Below are 21739 nucleotides of genomic sequence, written 5' to 3' on the forward strand. Positions count from 1 at the left end.
ACACCCTGTGAGACTGGTAGTTAGGCAGTATATGAGGCTGATGTGTCACATGTGAGGGACATGTGCGTCATGTCAGTTAAGCTGTACAGGGTGTGATTTTTGTTGGTGTAAAGCTTATAACTGCTCAGCAACCGAAAACTTCCAGAGGGGCACCATAGAAAGGGTTATCACTTAAAGGGGTCGGCCACTCTCAGACCAATATTATTGTGTGTATAATAAGTTATGCCATATTCCAATATACTTTCTGTATCAATTCTCCACGGCTCTCTAGATCTCAGCCTGTTTTTGTTTTTTCTTTCTACTTTTTACTTTTGCTGATCCAAAAATGGAAGCTCCTTCAAGTGTATTTATTTAAGTCTCCAAGTCTCTGCTGCTTTCAGCCTCATCCAGGGCTAACGCAGGCTGATAGTACAATGTGAATGGCCCGACATTGTCTTTACTAAACAGAATATTCTTTACAGCGGGTCATATTAATAAAAGGTTCCTGTGTGAGCAATTATGGATTTCTTTCCAAATAAATGAGCTGATAAAACAAGGAGGTGCTTGATAGAAGGAACTTTGTCATAATGTAAGGCTTGTAAGTGTTTTTCCCCAAATTTCCAATCTTATTTGCTGACTAATATACAAAGGAGGCCATAAATGTAAATCTATAGTCAGTGTAGTTCTGTACAATGATTCATACAGGAACGCTGACCCATTGACTTCAGGAGAATGTATTTGACTGAAGAAATAAAATGTTCCTGATGTGGAAGGACTGTCAGCAGAAACAGTTTATCCAAATAGATCTGTACTTGCCTATGCTAATAAATGTGAATTTGTCAAATGGGCCTAGCCAAGTAAACAAAGGAACGGAGAGAACCAGCTGTCTCCAATTTCAGTGGTGCGCCGGGTACTGCTGACTTCACAGTTTCTGATGGAAAATTAAGACGTGGAAAGTCACAGCCTTTTAACAAACTGGAAAGAGATCTGTTGCTTTTTTTTCTCATTTGACACTATTAGTTAGATTGATCTGGTCCTTGGATGCCGACTACGCAGTCAGTTACTTGGTTAGGATTCTCCTTATTTAGTGTACAGTGATGGAGAACATGAGGATGTTGCTATTCATTGTAAACTGCTTGATAATGGTTTCCAATGTAACTTGATGCAGATAACGTTCCTTGCATGCTATGATGTAACCTGATGATTTTATTCCTTGATGACCTTTCCGTGTACTTGCTATAGAGGTAATCCATGTCATCCTTATGGAGATTATTAGTGGAATTTCTAGCTAGTAATTGATTTATTGACTCATTGTGGTACAGAAGTAATCTGATAGATGTAGAAGTGTCGAAGATGCTGCTAAGTATAGCAGAGCTTAGAAATGGCAGAATATATAGGCAGCTCCTCCCTCCTCCCATAGACTTTTATGTTAAAATGAATCCAGCTTGATGCATGCAAAAAAGTAAGATCTACAATAATGTTATATCCAGTTGTACTATTCGTGACTATGCTTGGAGAGTTTCCGTTCAGTGGATCTGTTGGATTTTTGTCACCGCTGTTGAAAATGATACTGTGGATACTTTTACACTGAACAGCCAAGTCAGTCCCAATGAATGACAATGAGGCTAATCCTCGTGCAGGGTTTTGGGTAGACCGTGCATACATTGCTGTACTGGAATCTTACTTGTTTCATTAAGTGAAGTCCTCTGTGTTTGTAAAAGCATGTCTAAGAGCAGGGGTGGGCAATTAATTTTCTCATGGGGCTATGCTAGAGTGCCGCGCCACTGCAAATTTAGCTCCACCCACTTCCATGTTGACTCCGCCCATTCCCAATCGTCTTTCCATGTGCCCCCACAAAGTATAATCCTCCTACAGTCACCTGTACATTATATGCCCCCACATTATAATGTTCCCTTCCGAATGCCCCACAGTATTAAGTCCCTCTCCTGGTGCCCCAGTATAAACTGGTGGAAACTAGAGGAAACATGAAACTGGAGCAGCTGGAGGGGGACATTAAACAGTGGGGGTAGTTGGAGGGGGCAATAAATTGACAGCTGGAGCGGTACATGAAACTGGGGGCAACTAGAGGGGGGCATTAAAATCGTGAAACTGGAAGCAGACAATAAACCGTAGGGGTAGCTGGAGGGTGACATTAAACTGGGGACAACTAGAGGCAGGCAGGTCCCCCTACAGCTCCTTCCACGGTTTAATGCCCCCTCCAATTGTCCCCAGTTTAATGTCCCCCCAGTTTAAAGGGGCTCTATCAGTAAAATCATGCTGATAGAGCCCCACATATGCGTGAATAGCCTTTAAAATGGCTATTCAGGCACCGCTAAAGTTATTTTAAACTACTCCCCAGTTTTAAAATAATACCCTAAAAAAGAATGTGATCTACTTACACATTGTGCATGATGGGTGGGCATTCAGGGTGCGCCGTCTCCTTCATCCACGCCTCCTCTTCCTCCGATGTCCTCGGGTCCCGTCCTCTTCCGGCGCTCGCGAACTGACATTGATAAATAAAAAAAATATGGCGCATGGGCGCATGCGCAGTAGCCGTAGTAGAAGCCGCATGCTACTGCGCATGCTGACAGGCCGGGCTTTGCCCAGGTCTGTCTAAGAGGGAGCGTATCGCCTATATCTGAAAAGCAGATAAGCTTTGGCTTCATCTATTGTCAGTAGTGTATGCAGTGATGGGCCCCTGTGAGTATTCTCTATGGAGGTGTGAACTTCTATTGTAATACAGTCTGTCTTGTTTCTAATATTAATGAAAACCACTACAGAATTGACAAAGAAAAGGCTGCTGCTAGGCTTTAGTCGATAGAGTGAAAATTTCAGGATATTGTGTTTGTGTTTTTGTTTTGTTTTGTTTTTTATCTATAGATAGTGACATAGAAGTTTTAAATATAAACCCTTCCAAAATTTGTAACTGTTTCTCATAAAAACTAAAGGCCTCACACAGCAAAATGCATTAACCATTAAAGGGTTTGGCCACTTTCAGACCAATATTGACAAACAAATGTACAATAAAAAGATATACAATTTTCCAATATACTTTCTGTAACAGTTCCTCACAGTTTTCTAGATCTCTGCTTGCTATAACTCATTATTAGAGATGAGCGAACACTGTTCAGAACAGCTGTTCTGAACAGCACGCTCCCATAGAAATGAATGGACGTAGCCAGCACGCGGGTGGTTTTGCGACCGGCCGCCAGCAAGGTGTACGTGCCAGCTGCTTCCATTCATTTCTATGGGAGCGTGCTGTTCGGAATGGCTGATCCGAACAGTGTTCGCTCATCTCTACTCATTCTGTTACTTCTAGTGGATAAAAGTCTGACTATGGTCATGTGATTCACGGTCCATGGTCATGTGATGAGCACACAGGTGCACAGCTGATTACCAGGCAGATGTCTGATTATTGTGCTGTGACTGTAATGAGCAGCACCTGTGCTCATCACATGACACTCGATCGTAAATCACATGACCATGGTCAGAGTTTTATCCTCTAGAAGTAACAGAATGAATGACAGCGAGCTGAAATCTAGAAAACCGTGAGGAATTGATACAGAAAATATATTGGAAAATTGTATATCTTTTTATTGTACATTTGTTTGTCAATATTGGTCTGAAAGTGGCCAACCCCTTTAAGTTTACATAGAATTTTTCTCCTGCGTTTTTCTTCCCCTATTACTGAGATCACTTGTAATTGTGCAACTGAAATTATCATGCTACATTTTTTTCAAAAATACATTTATTTATTTTTAAACCGTGGCGTTTCCACTCCTCCCCCCCCCCCCTACTTTGTTGGTACTGTTTCTACACCTTAGCCTAAACAGGTTAAAAAAAAAATTATTGGTCTTGCTTTAGCTTTTCAATTTCAAGAATTCAAATTTTTTATGTTTACTTGAAACCTTTTATTGCAATTTCTAATAAGATTGCAATATGTTTTGTTCCAAGTATTTTGCTATTTATTTTATTTTTCCTGTAACTTTCCCTTAGAGGAAGTTAGGTTCACTTTTTCGTAACTTCCTAGGAAGTCTGCCAGAAATTCTTTGCAATGATAACACATTTGTTTTCTTGATGTTTGCTTTTTTTTTCTTTTATATTGATATATTAGTTTATTTCGTACCAGATACACTTAGAGTATGTTTTACCATCACCAATTTAAGTTGTTACCATGTGTTAATAGTTGCTCCTCCACTCATTCCGGTGCAATTGAAATTTTCTTTCTACTCCTCACCATTCCCGAGCAACAGCGCAGATGGTTTTGATGCCTGATGTGCAACTCTGTAATGTCAGAAGGGCGGTGCCTGGCAGGGGGCGTGATTCAGAGCTCCAATCAGAAGCAGCCAGTGTCAGAGCTCAGAATCACACCCCTTGTCTACTCCTGCCTGACACCACCCCCTGATAGTACAGTGCCAAAATAGCATATCAGGCACAAAAACTAACACCATTGATAGCTCAGTTTGGGCTAGAGCAGTGGTTCTTGACCTTGTTTGAGGTACCGAACCCACCAGTTTCATATGCACATTCACCGAACCCTTCTTTAGTTATAAATCAAATATGATTTTTTTCCAAATTCAAGACCTAGTTATATGTTTTTTTACTGGTACACAAAATGAACCGTGCATAGGGCCTAGGGTTCGATCTAACCCTGGTTAAGAACCACTGGGCTAGAGGAAAAAAAAAATTCTACCTAGAATTAGTAGAGTAGCAGTTATTAATGTTATTAAATAATGTAAAGAGCTGGACTTGTTGGAAGTGGTAAAAGTCCTCTTTAAAGATGACTGACGTGTGTATTACAAGGCAGAGCAGCTCATATGGATGTAGTTTGTTATAGCCTCTACATTGTGTTGTCCCGGAGGCTTAGACCTCATGATCAAATTTTGATGACTTATCAAAAGAAAAATTTGTTTGATGTACAGCAGCATTCCCAGGCTTTCCTGTGCTAAAGAGCTCCAGGGATTCTGTGCCGCTGTAGCATGCCTCTCCATGTGCCATCCCAGGTAGATAGTGGGTCATTCCATATCAAGTGATCCAAATAGGAATATTTTTTTTACCGGACGTCTTTAGATTTTTTTTATTTTTATTTTTTATGAAGTACAACTTAAGTTAATTACAAATAAAAAGTTTTGAATGTTTTTCTTCATCAGTTAATTTTTTATAGACTTCTAAAGTTTTGAAAAAGTGTGAATTTTGGCCTCGTATGGCTTTACATTTTTTAACATATCTTGGGTTAGAATTAAGATAAATAGGTGGGAGAGGCATCATTTTTCTCAGAGCGGTACCGGCTTTCATTTGATATGTCACAAGACGATGTTTCTTTATATTTTGTTTTGGAGAAATCAAATTCAAAATTTTGAGGCGCAATTGTGAAAAAAAAATATGTTTTAAAATTGTGAAAAAATGCATGTGTGTTACTTGTGTTCTTGGTTATATTTGTACAGGTTTTCAACTTGGGACCAAATTGGGATCAATTTTTTTTTAAGCCTTGAATCATCTGATTTTATGTTTGTGTGAGCTTCTTCCTTTTTTCTTTTCAAATTACAACTTGCTGAATTCAACATTTATATGCAACAATAAAAAAACATAAAAAACAAATACTGTAAGTGCCAGAACAAATACATCTTAGGGCTCGTTCACATCTGCGTTGCCCTCTCCGTTGTGCAGGTTTCCGTTTCCTGCATAAAACAGAGCAGGATACGGAAACCTGCAGGAGTCTCTCTCACCCATTCATTTGAATGGGTGAGAAAGCTGTCCGGCCGTGAGCGGCAGTGAGCGTTTTGCGCTCTCCGCCGCGAAACCGGGTTTTATAATCCGGACACAGAGTCGGACATGCAGTACTCTGTGTCCGGATTAAAAAATCCGGTTTCGCAGCGGAGAGCATAAAACTCTCACCGCCGCTCACGGCTGGACCCGGTCTGTGCTTTGCGTCTTCTGGCATGCAGAAGACAGAAAGCACAGAACGGAGACCCTGAACGCAGGTGTGAACCTAGCGTCATCATCAGAACACGACTTGTTCAGCATTTTCAACCTGAATGCATTGAACAAACCGAAAGAAAAAAGCTGCTCATATCCTCAAGTGCGATTTTCTAAATAGTCTCATCCTAATTATATGTTAACAAGAGTCCAAGAACCAATATTTATAACACCTATTTCTACATGTATCAATTGTTTTTATTATATCACTAAACATGTAATTTATTAAGAAAAATAGTCCAGTAGATAAATCCTCATTCTATAAAATATGAACTAATCAAACAATTAATAGGACATTTTTAAACTACTGGCCTTTTATCATCAATTTGTCCTTTCTAGTGAGTGAAATGTAATCTTGTCCATAAGCGCTTAATAACAATGGCCATTTCCTTTTGTGTCAGAGTATGTACGGCCTGTCATGGTGTTCGGCTCCACCTGAGTTAATATCTGATTTTCGTTGACTTGTAAAATGTCTGGTTTTCTTGCATACACAAATGATGGTGCTGGACCAGAAGGATGCATAAAAGTCAATTTTATGTCTTCCTTTTCACAATCTTTGAAGAGTACAGTAGCCGGCCACCAGCGCCGATCATATTCACAGGTCACATAACCAGTTATGTCATCCATTGCCAATCTTGTGCCGCCTTCTACCACTTCATGGACTTCACTGTCATTGCTGAATGAAAAAATCCATGTTTTTATTTCTGTTTCACTATATGGAATGAAAGTGTGGTATTGCTGAGTCCCTTGGATGGGTTCTGTTTCCTGTAACCGATGTTTTAACAAACTCTCCTTCAGATCAGAAGGACAGATCTGAATTCAAGATTTTCGGAATGACACTAATAGTTATATTTTAAAATATTATCCCATCGCGATCCCAACTTGAATTTTGGTACAGATGTGGCTAAGGGCATAGCAGGCCCATGTGCATTTTTTTGAAATTTGTAAATAAAACGTTTTTTTCGGAAATGCGTTTTAAAATTTTGCGTTTGCGTTCACATGGGTAAAATATTAACAAAGATACTCTTGTGACATATTTGGTGAAAGCCTGTATAGTTCTGAGTAGAATGGCGTTTATTTTGTTTCTCTATCTTTTTTCTAGCCTAAGTTATGAGGAGAAATGTAAAGGCAGGCAACACAGAAATTCGCACTTTTTCTGAACTTTGAAAATTAATTAAAAATCCAAAAAAATTTAGAATTTTTTTTTTCTTCACATTTTGCATTCTCTGACACACTATTACCAAATAACAAAATCTCAAAAGAATTAAAAATATAGAGGGAAAAATCATTGGTTCACTTGACACGGAATGACCCTATTGCAGAGACTACCTTTTTGAATGCGTCACTAAGAAATGTAATGGGGATCTGAGTGAATAGACGTTCTCTATGTAAAACCTGTCATGGGTGGGTTCCCAGATGTGGGAGGGGTGGGAGACTGGCTGGGGTTGAGTTTCATGGTTCCTTTTCAGGCTCTGTATTGGCCTGACAGCATTTGTGGCACTGATCATGGCTGTAGTTCTCGCTGCTCCTCCATCTTCTGATATTAGCTCAGCCATGATCACAAGCCTCAGAAATCCTGTCAGACTCATACACAGCTTGAACAGAAAACCACAAGGTTAAGCCTTGCCCCCAACAGTGCCCCCTCCCTTCCAGAAATAGTGAACCAGGACTGTTTTACATAAATAGCAGTGCAGCTGTTTTGGGGATGGGGGGGGGGGGTGTTGTTTTTTTGCACACCATCATACCCCTAGTGGCAAAACAACCCTGTGTATGTTACTTAAAGGATGCAGATAGGCAGCAGACAAGGAACCCTGTAGTAGTTTTTATTTTACTTATTCCTGGAGAACCCCTTTAAGGCATATAGATAGGGCAATAAGGCCCTATGCACCTAGATGATTGCCGTATTACAGCCATGTGCATGGGTGTGTGTGTGTGTGTGTGTTTGTTTTTTTTTTTCTTCTTCATAATCAATATTTATGCATAGGTATACCCATGAAAACTGAATCCAGATGTGCAAAGTTGGACAACTACACTTGTTTGGTTCTATCAGAATGCCAGTATTGGGCTAGGTTCACATCTGCATCAGAGTCTACTTTCAGAAATCCCAGCACAGATCCATCAAACTGCCGAACGAAAAGATGTTGTAACCTTAACTGGTGATGTGCAGTACATGCATATGTTACAAGGGTCATATAGGGGAAAAAAACAATATTCTTGAATTCAACATCCTTGTTTCCTGCCTTTTTACACGATGCAATGAATGACATTACTCCTGTCCCATTCCAGTGACTATCAATATGGCAAAAATCCTTTTTCTTTTGTTGGTTAGCTAATTCACAGAATTCAGTATGGCATTTTTAGTAGACTTGAATTATCAGTTTTAATCTTCTTATGCTCTGTTTTTTTTTTTGTTTTTTTTTTTTTAGGTGGATCATGCCAAGGTTCTGCACTACATTGGAGCCGGTGTTGCCTTTCCAACCAGTATGATGTTTATCTTCTTCCAGTCTATACTGACATACCGTATGGCACACGCCAATTGGTACTGCTGGGCTGGTCACCTCCGCTGCATTCTTACACTATTCGGTTTGATTATATTAGTGCTCAGTATCCTTTTCATTATAAACTATTGTAAATACGGGACCCTCAGAGAAGGTAAGTTGCTAGGTCAAGCAGACGGAGGCAAGGAGATTAGCTCTCAGTTGTAGTCAGTTTATTGGAGGCAGTTCACACAGTCCACAGAATGTAAATCAAAAACAGCTTTCTTCAGCATAAGGATAACATAAAGGAGCTTTCTTCAGCAGGGTACAAAAATGAAACAACAAAACAGTCCTTACTTCAGGATGTAAAGAAGGTAAGTCCTCAGGCTTTCCTCACCCACACACAAGGTGAGTTTTAACCCCTTAGCGACCCTTGACGTAACTGTACGTCATGGGTCGCATGGGGATGTATAGAGCGAGCTCACACGCTGAGCTCGCTCCATACACGGCAGATGCCGGCTGTATCATACAGCCAGGACCTGCCACTAACAGCAGCGGTCGGTGCCCGAGCCGATCGCTGCTGTTAACCCTTTACACACTGCGGTCAAACGCGACCGCAGCGTGTAAACAGCGCAGGCGGCATGGGCGCCACCATGTTTCCCCGATCGCCGCCCTCCTGAACGTCACATGAGGGCGGTGATCGGTTGCTATGACAGCCGGAAGCCTATTGAAGGCTTCCAGGCTTGTCTCTGCACTAGATCTATTAGACGATGCCAGAGGCATCGTCTAATAGAAGTGCTGGGATTCTGCTATTCACTGCAGTACTGTAGTATTGCAGTGAATAGTATGAGCGATCAGACCCCCTAGGTTTCAAGGTACCTAAGGGGTCTGATCATAAATGTAACAGAAGAAAAAAAAAAGTTTTTAAAAGTATTAAAAAAATAAAAAAAATATAAAAGTTCAAATCACCCCCCTTTCCCTAGATCAGCTATAAAAGTAATTAAAGAACATTAAACATAAACATATTAGGTATCCCCGCGCTCCAAAATGCCCGAACTATTAGAATATTAAAACATTTATCCCGTACTGCGAACGGCGTAGCGGCAAAAAAAATAAAAACAGCCAAAAAGCGTTTTTTTCAACACTTTGCCTCCTATAAAAAATTGAATAAAAAGTGATCAAACCATCAGATCTTTCCCCAAATGGTATCAATAGAAACGTCATCTTGTCCCGCATAAAAAGACACCACAACCAGCTCCATACATGGAAATATGAAAGTTACAGGTGTTAGAACATGATGACACAAATTTTTTTTTCTATTTTGCAAAGTTTATCATTTTTTTAAAAGTATCAAAACATTTCAAATACTATATAAATTTGGTATCACCGCGTTTGTACTGACACGTAGAACACAGGTAACATGTCATTTGTACCAAACAGTGAACGCTGTAAAAATTAAACCCATAAGAAAATGGCGCAAATGCATTTTTTCTCCAATTGCACCTCATTCTGAATTTTTTTCCAGCTTCCCAGTACATTGCACAGCATATTGAATGATGCCATTACAAAGTACAATTTGTCCCGCAAACAATAAGCCATCATGTGACTCTGTGAACTGAAAAATGAAAAAGTTATGGCTCTTGAAATGTGAGGAGGGAAAAACGAAAATGCGAAACCAAAAAATGGCCTGGTCCTTAAGGGGTTAAGGTTTTATCCTCCAGACACACACAGGGCAGTGTGTACAACAGGTTTCTCCTCCAAGAGACGACCACACCCCCTTCCCATGGGCAACCTCAGTGCTTTTATAGCTGACCACTTGAGTCAGCCAGCAAAACCCAGGACTGGAGTATCGGCCTGAGTTTACAACAACACCTAACTCCTGGTCCCATACTCCAGCCAGTCACCTTGTAGATACTAACCATCTTAGTGGAATGTACCTGCCCTCTACGACTTTACCATCTGCCTGTTTACACTATGTACAGGAAATGTATTTTCTACACTATATTTGGTTATTGCTTTTGTATGTACCAGTAGGTCTGTAAACCTGTGAACCATGGATGCAAATTAGAATGAGAAATATAAGAAGCTCACGCCAGTAAATTTTCAGAGCCTTAGACTTAAGAATTTTGTCACTTCTGCCCATTGGCTATGTTTTGGAAACAGACCAAACCTTACTATCCTCTATCAGAGATATCAGTCACATATATACAGCTCCTCTCAGGACTCGCTTAGGCAATGATTAAACCTCTCATATATTACAGAACACGCTGCATATAGAATGGTTTATATTCACCTGGAAATTAGTTACTGAATTAACAATTTTACTATTGTTATATTTCAACAGGCAATTGGGTAAATCAAAACGTCTCATGACTAGTAAAGGGGTTAGCCTTTGGTCGGACATCAAGTGAGCAAAGTCTATGTTGGTTTAACTGCAGTTACAGCTTGACTTCAGCTGTAGGAATACATTAAAATTCATGGAAAATTCTGACTTGAGATGTTACCTACCAAATGCCATAAACTACATTACTTTTTCTATCTGGTCTTTGACATATGGTATCTTTTATCTATTTTTCACTAGATTCTTTTTACTATTTCTAAAGGTTTTTGGGTCTGACTAAAGGAAATGCATATTGATGTAGATGAATATTTATTATTGTTGTACACACTTGACGTTTCTAGTATACAGGGAGGATGATGTATTGCTTCTCTAAATTTAGATAGCATAAACTGGACAACACAGGCAGTAGTTGTGCCAAATTTATCATAGCTGTTTACATCGGCCCCATCGACTGAGTAGGAACAGTGGCCGCGCGTGGGACCCCCCGTACTTATATATCTGATTGCTGGGACCACAGCGATCTTATCATCACAGTTCCTATTTATAGGTTGTAAATGTTCATTATGGGATAACCCTTTAAGGCTAGGTTCACATCTGTGCTGAGACTCTGATGCAGAAATGGAAGCCTGCACAGCAGAATTTTCTCTCCGCCGGATTCAGTATAGTCTATGGGGTACGCGAATAACTGCAGCTTTAGTGGTTCAGTTCTCCATCGCTGGAGTCCCCATTAGACCTGAGCGTCAGGATAGGTTTGAACCTAGCCTTTGTTAGGGTTTCATTAAGTTTCTTATGCTCCATTCAAGATCTAAATATTAAGATTTCTGATCCCAAACTCTAATTTGAGGACTAGGATGCTCAGGTTAAGGCCTGGTTAACATTTGCATTCGGTATTCCGTTTGGAGAGTCCGATTGGGGACCACCCAAACAGAATACCAAACACATTGACAAGCGGTGAGCTTATGAAAGCACACAGACCTCAGACTATAATGGGGTCCATGTGATTTCTGCACAGAACATGCGGAGAGAAAAGTACTTCATGAACTACTTTCCTCTCCGCATGACTCATGTGAACACCTCACCACAGAAAACACGCAGACTCCATTATAGTCTATGGGGTCCATATGCTTTCATAAACTCACGCTTGTCAATGCGTTTAGTATTCTGTTCGGGGGGGTCCCCAAGCAGACTCTCCAAATGGAATACCGAACGCAAATGTGAACTATGCCTAAGGCTCCATGCACATGAGTGTGAGCATTATCAGTGTGAAAGCTATGTATTTGCTACTATAGTAACCCCCCTTTTTTTTTTGGGGGGGGGGGGGGAGGTGAAAGCAGCAAAATATTGACTACCTAACATTTGTATCTTATGATATTCATAGTAGCCTTGTAAGTGTTCGTACCATTTCTGGTTAAGCAGACTGTTCATAACATAAGTTCTTCTTGCTCTTTCATACTGTTGGTAGCACATTAATCTCTGCTAAGTCAGAAAAGCATAAAATATATGTTTTCCATCTGCTGAAAGTTACTTTGCTCTTAGATGGCAACGGAAATCTTTAGCAAAGTGTCTGCTAGCTGTGCTGTGTTATGTACTGGGATGGTGGCAATTCAGTACAGGATTCAAGTATTTTCTTCTTCACACTGCTTAGTGCCCAGTGTGCCCAGCACGGTTTGTAGCCAGGTGGTCAGCACGTGGTTTCATACTGGAGACACAGCATGAAGAGTACCAGCCTGTACTAATCTCTTCTGGATTTAGTAGCTCAAAGAATCTTATTAGAGTATTTATCTGGAGTTTATCAGAGGACTTAACTACTTTTCTCCAAGAAACCTGACAATAAACAGACTTTTGAATGTGTTTAGGTTTACAGCATTTTTGGAAGACTTGGTGCAGCGTGTCTCATAGTCTTTCTTTCGACTTGTAAAAACCTATATAAGGCCTTGTTTACACAGTGGCAGATAGTTATGTAGAGGTGTGGAGATAGTGGTTTGTACTTGAAAATCTCATACAATACTGAGAGGTAAAACTTGAAAGATCTTGTCCATTGCTATTAAGAGTGCAAAAGCCAACACTTATGACAAGATATTATACTGCTCCCTAGAGTCTGGACAACTATAACTGTAGGGTAAACAGTGTATCCGCACCAAGCCCTATGGAATCTCCTTTAACCCCATATGACCAATCTGGCTATTTAAAGCTGATAGCTCATGCTGCAAGGATGTTCTAGTCAAAACAACTGTGATAACTCCTCTATTTAGGAGAGATAAGAGCTTCTTCTCCAAGGCTTCTCTTCTGCAAGAGTTATGGGGGCGTTCACGCTACCGTTGGTGACGTCAGCATTGTCCGTAGCTATTGTCTGTTACAAGATTTTAGCAACGGACACTAGCTGAACGGTCAGAAATCCATTAAAACTTCCATTCATTTCAATGCGATTTTATCTTGTGTCCGTTTGTGTCCTTTTACACCCAAACCGTCAGAAGTCCATTTTTTTTCCAGCAGACAAAAAATCCTACATTTTCTGCCCGTTAGGAAAAACAGACGGCAAGTGTCCGTTATTTTTCTTTTAATATTGAAGTCTATGGGCACAGGACTTATAACGGACCATAACTGTTATTTTGTGTCCATCTTTTCTGCACATGCTCAGAAAGCAGAAACAAAACAACAACAAAACGGATAGTATGAAAAAACAGACACTGACACTAGCTGATGCTAGTGTGTCCGTTCATTAAATGGATCCGTTAAAAACGGACACATCAACATCAATTAGTGTCCATTAATGTTTGTTATGATAGGCGTCCGTTTTTCTTTTTCTTTTTTTTTCTTTTTTTTAACGAACACCTTCATAATGAAATTCATTGGTAGTGTGAATCCTGCCTTAGGGTAAGTTCAGACAGAGTTTTTTGGTCCAGAACCTGAGGCGGGGGCCACCTCAGGTTTGGACCAAAAGCGGGGTAGCCGTGACTGAAAGCCAGTACACTGCATCGGCATCCAGCCGCGCACTCTGCTCCGGATTAGTCCCAATGAATGGCCCTAGTCTGGAGGAGGGAGTGTCTTCAGGCTGAATCGTGAGTCGAAACGGCCTGAAGAATGAGCATCTCACTTCTTTTTTTTCCGGGAGCCATAAGAAACTCATCCCGGAAAAAACACCTGAGCGGCTCCCATTGATTTCAATGGGAGCTGTCTTTTTGGTCGGGATTTTGAGGCGGATATGGCCTCAAAATCCTGACCAAAAAACTCTGTGAACTTACCCTCATAGTCAGGGAGTTCCTCTTTTGATAAGGGAAGCTTTTATTTTATTTATTTTAATCATCACTTTGATCAGCACACTTTAACTATTTATGGTGATCACAGTGAAGTTAAAGTAATTTCTGAATCTCACTGTGCTCTGCCAGCAGAGAGACTCCACAGTGATAACAGAAGCAGTTCACAGTCCTGTCCTATACTAAACTACTGGTCAATTTACAAAGCCACTATCAAGCCATAAATAAAATAAGCCCGGCTGAATATAAAACAATGTCTAATTTTTGTTAACACTATATAGATATGTAGCCTCTGTAATCCGAAGCAATAGAAAAGCATATTTTAATATGTTTATGTGCCTAAGTATATATAGAAACATTTCTGTTGTAGATAAAAGCAAAACAGATTTTTTTTTTTCACATTTTATGCCATTTTTCTACTTCTTCTAGTATATAAAAAAATGCTAAATTATTTAACAGATAAGGCTACTTATTTCAAACCTTATGTGTACTGAAAAAAAAAAATGCTAAAAATAGTTGAGATCTGCAAAGCCATGAAATGTGTAAAGCAATTCGTACCAAAAGTACTAACTACATTTTGACCTGAGCATTGGGATATAAATGACCCTTGTTCCTGAAAGGGTTAATACGAGAATAGTCACCTTAACTATCTTTTCTTCTTTGTTTAATATAAGAGTTACCTTACAGGTCCATAAGATTCATTGGCATCATGTTCGAATCATTTTTGTTGTCCTCCATCCTGAATGTTCTCCTCTATTTATAGTGTACATGTATTTCTAAAAGCAATAATAAGCCGACATTAGACTAAATAGATTTTATCAAAATGTAATTATACTATTAAATGTCTGTGTTATGTTCGAAGCATACTGAGGAGGGGGAGCAGAAGACCAGTAGAAATTCCTATGACAATACAATACAAATTAAACCCAGTTGTATTAATGACTATATGAAATGAATAATGGCGTGATATTCTGTCTGGAGTTATTCACTCCTGGCATTCTGGGTACCAGTCTTACTTAATTCTCCCACTGGGACTAACTGCACCTGAGTCAGTAAGAGGCTTCAGCTGGGGGCAACATGGTGGCTCAGTGGTTAGCACTGCAGCCTTGCAGCGCTGGAGTCCTGGGTTCGACTCCTGCCAGGAACAACATCTGCAAGGAGTTTGTATGTTCTCTCCGTGTTTGCGTGGATTTCCTCCCATACTACAAAGACATACTGATAGGAAAAAAAGTACATTGTGAGCCCTATATAGGTGACTCACAATCTACATAAAAAGAAGAGGCTTCAGCCAGTCGCATGGAACAGAAATCAATGCCAAGCAAGACCTGACGCTGATTTCCTATATGGCACAAAAAAGGGCCGATGCCTAAGGTGCACAAAAATTCCAAACCCATTGATTTTTATGTATTTTACAGCCTGTCAGGGGTTTTTGCTAGCATCTTGCAAAAATGTATTGAAGTGGGTTATGGCAGGGGAGAAGCTTATTGGTGCATTGCCTGTACTGGATAATCTTTCTTGCTTATATACACACAGGCCCCAGCAGCCTCAATAGTTACATGTGAGCACAGCAGGGAAGTCCAGGAGTCCTGTTCCTCTGCTCCATCTGCTGATGCTCAGACTCTATCTGCTCCTGATGCATTTTCGTAGAGTTGGTGACCTCAGAGAGCTAAAACGGCAGCAAGGGAGGCCGAACATAGGGACTTCAGGCACCAATAACAATCTGCACACTAAGGGTCCATTCACATGGAGTAAACATGCTCATTTTGGCAAAATACACGTGTAAATTTAAGTTTCCCATTGACTTCAATGACATTTTTTTACACATGTCAAAATACACGTGTAAAATGTCATTGAAGTCAATCGGAGTCTTATTTTTACACGTATATTCTTTACACGTGTATTTTGCCAAAATGAGCGTGCGTATACTCCATGTAAATGGTCCCTAAGAATGCACACACATTAGTAATTAAGCTTTTTCAGTGCACAGAAAACATTAGTAAGCGTTTTGGGTTTGTTTTTTTTCTACTTGAATGTATATGCACAGTTGTGTTATACGTTATCAGCAAGTCAGGTTTCCCCTTGATGAATATGCAGTAATATAAGATTGCATAAACTACCACTGTCTAATATGTTCTTACTATTAAAGCTCCTTTCTTTACAAGATGGAGCACGTCTGATAATAGATCAGGGAACCTGGCCAATGCACATTTTCTGTAAACTGCCGGATTAGTTATACAATTAATTAATCTATCCAATGCCATGAAAGTTACAGAGACGCCCAAGCACTTCCCAATTATTCATCGGTATTACTATTTTGTTTCAATGTATATGACATTTAGGTAGAGATAATACTTGAAACATTTGGGTATGGTGGCATTGTATATCTCTGAATTGTTAAATGGGAATCATGAGGGTAAAGTAGAGTAAAACGGGTGGTATTTATCTTTTAAGTTCCTGCTCCATCCATAACATGTAACCTTGGCAGTCCCTTACTGACGTACTCCATATATGTGTAAAGTGACTTTTGTTTTCTCACTTATGGCTTGCTTAGGTATTTAGAGGCCTCTTGGCTTTTAATCCATACTCAGGGGAGGTAAGCCGTGACATAGATGCCTGACAGCAGATTGCTTGCCCCTCTCTATATTGAGAATATGTTCACTTTCAGCCAAACCAAGCATGCATGTGTGAGGAGAGTCAAAAGGAATAGCTAATGTATGTGCTTCTTTTATACAAGAAAAGCCAATTTTAAGTGTAGTGCTACTGTGTAAGGCCTCAGGAGGGAGAGACCGAGCACAAGCTTGTAGCAACAGTGAGGTGAGAGGTGTACTAGAGCCTACTATGCAACCAGGCCGCAGTCACATTACCATACAGTAGATGTGGCGTAATAGAACCAGTAGGAAGCAGGAAACCACCACATTGGGTTGTGACCTTTTTTTTTTTTTTTCAAGGCCGCAAAAGGAATTTTGCTTTACTTTTGTTAAGTCTATAATTAAAAAGTAGGACATCTTATTCAGAAATGATCGGTTTGAGTTAGAAGGTATAGCAGTAAGATGATATTGTTTCATTGTAGAAACTGTTACCCGTACTGTGTTCAGTCATTGCGTACTCATGACAGTTTAATAGTTGCCAATCGGTTTCCTAAGAAATAGTTATTGCTACCTGGTAGATGGACATTTTAATATTATAAAGCTGACTTTACAAAGCCGAGGCACAATCCTAAATGATTTAGAGCTGCTCTTTATTGTCTAGTCTTTCATTCTCTTAAAATGAATAACACAGGCTAGTAAATATTCCAATAGAATTTATTTTTTTTTTTTTTTTCTGCCATGTACTTTGGCTTGTGACTGAGGTATGGAAAGTCTGTTTTCCAGCAATGAGTCAATGAATCCGGATCTCTCCATAATGATCTTTCAGTTCTAAGACCTGTTTTGCCATTTCTCATTATGGTATAGATCAGTTTTGTGTATTGTTTGTTTGTTTGTTTATTCAACAATCGGTGCTATTTATTGCTTCTTTACTTGATTCATTCAGTAACATTGGACATCCTGCTGTTTCCCGCCTGCGTCACAAATTTGCTTATTCAGATTTGCTGAGCATGTATATTTACTGGCATACAGAGAGGGGATAAGCTGGATACCACAGCATAGGATAAAGCAATAAACTGAAGCAAGTCATAAAAGCTGTTCTGTAACAGGATGTTGTATCTAGGCCAAAATCACAGAATGAGAGCCCATGTCTACCTCGTGCAGCTTTATTTCATTTTGTGGAGCAGATTTTACCACTTGCTGACACCTACTAGTGGAAAAAAATAGTTGGATGTGTTTAAAGTCAACATGGCTGATCCTTCCTACCTCTGACCTCTCCCATTAGACAGTCCATACACATTAGATTATCTCGCAACTGTGATTATAAGACTACGGCTGGTCTTACACGACCGTAGTTTTGCACCGCAAATGGTCCGCAATTGCGGGTTCAAAATTGCGGACCATTTACAGTCCCATAATCTTCTATGAGGCCTCTTACACGATCGTAGATTTTTTTCAGTGGTGTGGCGTGCCGCAGCCGTGGTCCGGACAGTATACCGCATGTCCGTAATGGCCGTACTTGCACGGCATGGTAGGTCCAATAGAAGTCTATGGGCGCGTGCATTTTTGCGGATATACGCTGAACATACATCAGTGTATATCCGCAATTGCGGATATCAACATGTGTGTTTTGTGGTGTGTTTTTTGCGGATCCGCATAATACTGATAGACACGGAACGTTGCGGATGCACTTTGTGGATGTCTGCGGAATTAATTTTTAAAGTGAAATTTGTGTTGCGTATCCGCAAATACCACTACGGTCGTGTAAGACCAGCCTTACATGTTCCAAAAAGTGCCGACCTCGGTTGCGGCCTGGCACACCACGGATAAAATATCCGGTGGTGTACAAGGCCGCATTGACTATAATGTGTCCGCAAATGGTCCGCAATTGAAAACCCTCAATTGCGGACCATTTGCGGACTTAAACTACGGTCGTGTAAGACCAGCCTAAGACCCCATATAGTGGGCTGCAGTGAAAAAAACCATGATGGAAACTCGTCATGGCATTTCCCACAGAAAGTTTGCAGAGGAAGTCTTGTTGCTTCAATTATATCTGTAGGGAAACAATTGGCGTTTCCGTAGGTATAATTGACATGCTGCGATTCCGCTGCACATATTTATTGCAATGAGGGGATGACATTCTCTTTGCTGCGGTTTTGCATTTACACCACGTACGGCCCAGTCTAAGTCTGTAGCCCCACATGACCTAAACGCTGCAATGGCAAAATGGTTGGGATTCTAGTGTTCCATACCCATTTTGTGGTACAAACTGCACTGTGGACACGCCACAATTTCCAAAACTGGTGTGGGTTTGGAAATTGCAGCATGTCAATTATACCTACAGAAAGACTAGTGGTTTCCCTGTAGGTATAACTGAAACAGAAATTCTTTGACTGGACTTTGTATAAAGAACTGCGATGCGTTGCCACCACGGTTTTTCCTGCAGTGCTTTTTTTGCTGCGGGACACTATATGGGGCCTTAGCCTGAAAATGTTTTTTAGCCCCAAATCAAATTTTTGCAGGATATAGCGTGGATATATTGTTATAGTGCAGGCTAGTAGAAGAGGAGATTTGTGTGGAGTCTGGTTGTCGAATCCCCAACCGATCATTGGCCTATTGTGTCGTCATCATTATGAAAATTTGATTTGTGGTCTGAAAACCCCTTTAATACCTGTGGAGAGCTTTCGTGTTTTTGTTTTGTTTTTCTCCTCTAGCAAAACCATGAACCAGTCCGTAGGGGAATAAAATATCAAACTTATACCCTATTCCTCTATGACAGGGGTGCTCACACTTTTTCAGCATGTGAGCTACTTTGTAACATGACCAAGTCCAAAGATCTACTACCCACTTCTTGTGGGCGGGGTGGGGCATGTATATGGGCAGGGCATGTGGGCGGGACCGTCTCGAAGCGTGAGAGCAGGAGACAGCGGCGTTCTGTGGCCGCCCAGGGATCCCCGCTGTCTGCTTGTTCACAGCGCAGTCTGAGAGTTATAGCTGGACACTGGCAGGCTGGGGCTGCAGCAGCCCCGCCTGCCAGTGTCCGTAGATGACTCTCAGCCTGCACTGTGAACAAGCAGACAGCGGGGATCCCTGGCTGCATCCCGCGATTGACCCATACGTCCATTGCGATCGACCAGTAGATCGCGATCGGCATATTGGGCACCCCTGCTCTATGGGGATCAGATCTCATTTTTGTCTGGATTGAAAATACACTGAAACCCAAAACTTTGGCAGGATCATTTTCTAGGCCATTGTGTGTGGAACATCCACATTTTGTTTCCATTTTGACCAAAAAGAAACTTTATTGTGCTGTTTAGTTTCTACCGTGCAAAGTGATTTCTGTGTTTCTTCTCTCCACAGCGGAAACCTTGATAATAACAGAAGGATTACTGAGCTAGGAACAGGCTAATCAGATTTCTGACTACAATCATTTCTCTTGTATTTTCTGGTTGTCCTAAGGAATAGACAGTGTAAGTCTTAGTCTGGGTTCTTGCCACAGTTCTTTTTTTGTGTATTATAATCTGAATTCTTTTTAATACACCACAAAATAGATTAGAGCAAAGCAATGTCTCAAGTTCACTATTTTCCAGAAGTATCAGATAATTATTAGTTGCTTTGTTTGATAGATTTTCATGCACATATAACAATTGCATTGTAAAAAAAAATATTTTTGTGTACATTTCCTTAACTCTAACTTTACAGGTGGTGTCTTATTCATACAGGATGGCTTTGTGCTTCAACATATGGCTGCTCTGTGTGAGTGGACCTTCATAATAAATGTTCTAATTTACTATGGGACTTTTGCCTTTGAATTTGGGGCAATATCTACTGATACCTTCTTGGTCCTCCTTAAAGCAAGCAGAGCTCCAAAGAGCTATAAGGCTGGAACCAGCACTCCAGCAACACCTCATGCTCACAGCACATCTGAGAACATGGCTATGATATGACCGCATCACAGTGTTTCTATGGACATCATATGCACCCCTGAGCCGCCTAATGACCCTTGTACACACAAGAGCATTGTCCTCTGCACTGGGGGCTCATTGCATTACAAAAACAAGATGAAACAATGTAAAAGCTGATTATTTTTTTTCTCATGGACAATTCTGAAGTTGGTGGGCTAGCATATGAAGTCTATATTATATGTACAGGGCATTAAGGAATCGGCCATAAAAAAAAAAAAAATCATTTGTATATTTTTATATAGTTTATTTCTATAATCAAGAGACTCCACAACAAAAGACCAAGGCCAAAATTATATTGTCAGATGTAGAGGAGCTGTTATGTTATATGAAGATGCATTAAAAAAAAATAGTTTTGCTTTAAAAAAAAAAATTACAAAAAAAAAAAGGTACATGCTAGCATTTCAGGTGTAATGCAGGGTTATAGGATTTATGCTATCTAGGGGCCTTATAAATCTGAACAAGAATTGTAGGACCAACAAAACCAGTTTGCCTTAATAAAACTAATCCATCCTTCCTAGAGTCATTACACAGTTATATCCCTATAAGACTACTGGAATGTATTAACAGAGTTCGCTAGGGGGTAAGAATAGGGATAATTTGCTTCGTCATAGGGAGTACAAAACCTCTGAAAACAGAACACAGCCTTGTCGCTGAAAAAAATTGACCTCTGAACTCTCTGATAAGGTATCAATAGGTGAAGGAAACCAAGGCATCAAGACTGCTTTTTTTCACAGAAGACTGAGACTTATTAAAGGGATCCTATCAGTCAGACACAATTTTTTGTAGGTACCACGTCGGAATAGGCTTAAGAAAGGCTATTCTTCTCCTACCTTTTGCCGTCTTCTCCACGTCGCCGTTCGCTTACAATCCTGGTTTTTCTTGGTATGTAAATTAGCTCTCTCACAGCACTGGGGGCGGGGCCCAGTGCTAAGGCAGCACTGGGGGCGTCCCCAATGCTGCGAGAGAACTCTCTTCAGCGCCGCCTCTTCTTCAGCAGCATCATCTTCAGCTTCTTATTCCGGCGGTGGCTTGTAACGTCTAAGGCCTTGGGCAGAGGTGACTGCACATGTCCACAGGCCACGAGAAAATGGCCGCTTACAATACTGTGCAAGCGGCCATTTCTCCTGGCCTGTGGACATGCGCAGTCTCCTCTCCCCAAGGC

The 21739-nt window shown here is 40.5% G+C and overlaps 1 protein-coding gene across 1 annotated transcript in view; it reads left to right on the plus strand.

Annotated features, from left to right (window-relative positions):
• LOC142183237 (transmembrane protein 150A-like) overlaps positions 1-21378 on the plus strand; it is a 103696-nt gene extending 82318 nt beyond the window's left edge. Inside the window, exons 6-7 of the mRNA XM_075258255.1 lie at positions 8382-8559; positions 20315-21378. Of these exons, the coding sequence (XP_075114356.1) occupies positions 8382-8559; positions 20315-20559 (423 nt within the window). The 3' untranslated portion in view covers positions 20560-21378. The remainder of the gene's footprint in view (positions 1-8381; positions 8560-20314) is intronic.
• Positions 21379-21739: the final 361 nt, after the last annotated feature.

This window comes from Leptodactylus fuscus, chromosome 10, assembly GCF_031893055.1.
Source record: "Leptodactylus fuscus isolate aLepFus1 chromosome 10, aLepFus1.hap2, whole genome shotgun sequence".
NCBI lineage: Eukaryota > Metazoa > Chordata > Amphibia > Anura > Leptodactylidae > Leptodactylus > Leptodactylus fuscus.